Source organism: Trachypithecus francoisi, unplaced genomic scaffold, assembly GCF_009764315.1.
Source record: "Trachypithecus francoisi isolate TF-2019V2 unplaced genomic scaffold, Tfra_2.0 Lachesis_group2, whole genome shotgun sequence".
Taxonomy (NCBI): domain Eukaryota; kingdom Metazoa; phylum Chordata; class Mammalia; order Primates; family Cercopithecidae; genus Trachypithecus; species Trachypithecus francoisi.
Window position 1 is genome coordinate 143,326,103 of NW_022681465.1, and position 3,314 is coordinate 143,329,416.

The 3,314-nt window shown below is 42.4% G+C and overlaps 1 protein-coding gene across 1 annotated transcript; it reads left to right on the forward strand.

Moving 5' to 3' along the window:
- Positions 1-1,607: 1,607 nt before the first annotated feature.
- Positions 1,608-3,309, forward strand: LOC117066108 (A-kinase anchor protein 3-like; the record flags this gene model as incomplete). Its single annotated transcript, XM_033181566.1, has 1 exon — positions 1,608-3,309. A coding segment is annotated over exon 1 (1,371 nt), but the record flags the coding sequence as incomplete, so codon positions are not given.
- Positions 3,310-3,314: the final 5 nt, after the last annotated feature.

A 3,314-nucleotide genomic window follows, 5' to 3' on the forward strand; every position in this document is an offset into this window, starting at 1 on the left:
CAGCAGGATATTGTAGAGGTGGAGAGCCCAGATTTTAGGATCAGAATTGGATCTGAATATGAAACCCCACCGTGCTGTGAGATGCCCGGCAAACTATTTAACTTCTCTAAGTCTCTGTTTTCTTACCCGTGAAACTGGAAGAATAAAACCGATCTTACGAGGCGAATATGAGGATTAAACAAAATAGTGCTTGTAAAGCATTTAGCACAGTGCCTGGCAAACATTACGAGTACTTCACAAATAGTAACTAGTAACTATATGGCACTTGGTAATAAAAATACCAAATTGTTCTTTAAAGGTGGGCAATATTTGTGGTCATTCTCAGATAGACATATGAACTCCAATAATTACGGTGTTTCTTTACATTTGATAATAAATAGGATACTTTCATATATATTATGCTATTTTATGTTTCAGAGTTTTTCCCACATGCAGATGGTACAATTATAAACATGTAAACGTGTTCATATGCTTATCACAGCTAGTGTCCATCAAAGAATCTGTATTCACACAAAACAAATAAATTGCCCATACATATTAACTCTTGAATTATAAATCAGATTGTTAACTTAAATGATGTCAGTCCATTGGAAGCCCTTTAACATATCCAGATAGTGTTTGTGCAACCTGGCAAAGTGATTAATGATGCACAGTTTTCCCTGAATTTTCTCATTTTTTGGAAACTATACTTATAATAAGGTCTAAATAAAAACAGGCAAACCATAGAAAATAGCAATTAATATTAAAACAGGAAAACATCTGATTCCGTTCAAATGCTAACTCTTCTATCTAGCTGATGACTGTCAGATCTGTTTTTCAGTTTTTAAGTTCAGGGGTACACATGCACGTTTGTTGCGTAGGTAAACTTGTGTCATGGGGGTAGTTGTGCAGATTATTTCATCACCCAGGTATTAAGCCTAGTACCCATTAGTTATTTTTCCCTGTCCTCTCCCTCCTCCCTACCTCCGCTCTCCAAAAGGCCCCAGTGGGTGTTGTTCCCCTCTATGTGTCCATTTAGCTCCCACTTGTAAGTATCAACATGTAGTATTTGGTTTTCTGTTCATGAATCAACCTAAATGCCCATCAATGATCGACTGGATAAAGAAAATGTAGTACGTATACACCATAGAATACTATGCAGCCATTAAAAAAGAATGATATCATGTCCTTTACAAGGACATGGATGGAGCTGGATGCCTGATAGCAGACTATCAGACCTTAAAGATTTATGTCATTAGAAGCAATATAATGCACTAGCTGAGAGTATGGGCTGTGGAGTCAGACTGCCAGGGCTGGAATTTCTGCTCCATCAATGGTTAGCTGTATTATTTCAAATAAGTTACAAACTTAACCTCTCAGTTCTTCAATTTCCTCCTCTGTAAAATGAGGATAATAAAAGAGCTAAATCTCAGGTTTATTATGAGACTAATTAAATGAGATAATAGTCTTAAAATGCTTGGAACAACGTCTGATACACAGTGAGTACTCGATAAATGGTTACTTTTATTGCCAAGATGGAGCAATGTTGAGAGGGCTGACGACATTTGTAACTAAACTTTGAGGTTGTCTTGAATATCCCATATCTTTACTTGGTTATAGTCAGATGAATCCTTGTCTATTTTTAAGGACACCTCCACGAATCCTGTCAGAGTGCTCAGCTGGCTCCGCAGAGACCTGGAGAAAAGTACAGCAGAGTTCCAAGATGTTAGGTTCAAACCCGGAGAATCATTTGGTGGGGAAACGTCCAACTCAGGAGGCCCACAGAAAGGTTTCTCTGTAGACTATTACAACACCACCAAGGGTACTCCAGAAAGACTGCATTTTGAGATAACTCGCAAAGAGAATCCTTGCCAGGGCCCCAGGGCCCAACTGGGCAATGGGAGTTCGGTAGATGAAGTTTCCTTCTATGCTAACCGCCTCACGAATCTAGTCATAGCCATGGCCCGCAAAGAGATCAATGAGAAGATCGATGGCTCTGAAAACAAATGTGTCCATCAGTCATTGTACATGGGGAATGAACCCCCACCCACCAAAAGCCTCAGTCAGGTAGCATCAGAGCTTGTGAATGAGACCGTCTCTGAGTGTTCCCGGAAGGCTGCCCCAGGCAAGGCTCCTGGCTCTGGAGACAGAGCCTCAGGATCATCACAAAGTCCCCCAAATTTGAAATACAAGTCCGCTTTGAAGATCGAGGAGCGCGCCAAAGAAAGACAGGGTCCAGAGGACAAGCCTGCTTCTAAGAAGTCTTTCTTCTATAAGGAAGTGTTTGAATCTCGTAATGGAGATTATGCCAGAGAGGGTGGAAAGTTCTTTCCTCTGGAGAGAAAGAGGTTTCGCGGGCAGGAAGGGCCTGATGACTTTACAGCTTCTGTTAGTGAAGGGATCATGACCTATGCTAACAGTGTGGTGTCCGATATAATGGTCTCCATCATGAAGACACTGAAGATCCAAGTGAAAGACACCACGCTTGCCACCATACTCCTGAAGAAGGTTCTGTTCAAGCATGCAAAAGATGTGGTCTCGGATCTCATCGACTCCTTCATGAGGAACCTCCACAGCATCACAGGGACCCTCATGACGGACACACAGTTTGTCTCGGCTGTGAAAAGAACTGTCTTCACTCACGGAAGCCAGAAGGCCGCAGATATCATGGATGCCATGCTAAGGAAGCTGTACAATGTAGTGTTTGTCAAGAAAGTCCCTGAGCATGTCAGGAAAGCCCAAGACACGGCTGAGAGTCATTCCCTCATCTCTGTGAAAGGCATGGGCAATCCTAGAAACCGAAATGTGAACTTTGCCATGAAATCTGAAACTAAACTGAGAGAACAAATGTATTCTGAACCCAAATCAGAGGAGGAGACTTGTGCCAAAACTCTGGGTGAACACATTATCAAAGAGGGGCTCACCTTGTGGCATAAAAGTCAACAGAAAGAATGTAAATCTGTAGGTTTCCAGCATGCAGCATTTGAAGCTCCCAACGCACAGTGTAAGCCTTCACCAGACATTTCCTTTGAGTACCCTGAAGCTATTTGCAACCTCAGCCCTCCTCCATATCCCCCAGAGAAACCTGAGAATTTTATATGTGATTCAGACTCCTGGGCCAAGGACCTGATCGTATCTGCCCTACTTCTGATTCAATATCACCTGGCCCAGGGAGGAAGAAGGGATGCACAGAGCTTCCTTCAAGCTGCTGGCACCACCAACTTTCCTGCCAATGAGACTCCTGTAGTTCCTGATGAATCCTGCCTTAAGTCTGCTCCCATTGTAGGTGACCAAGAACAAGCAGAAAAGAAGGACCTAAGGAGTGTTTTCTTCAA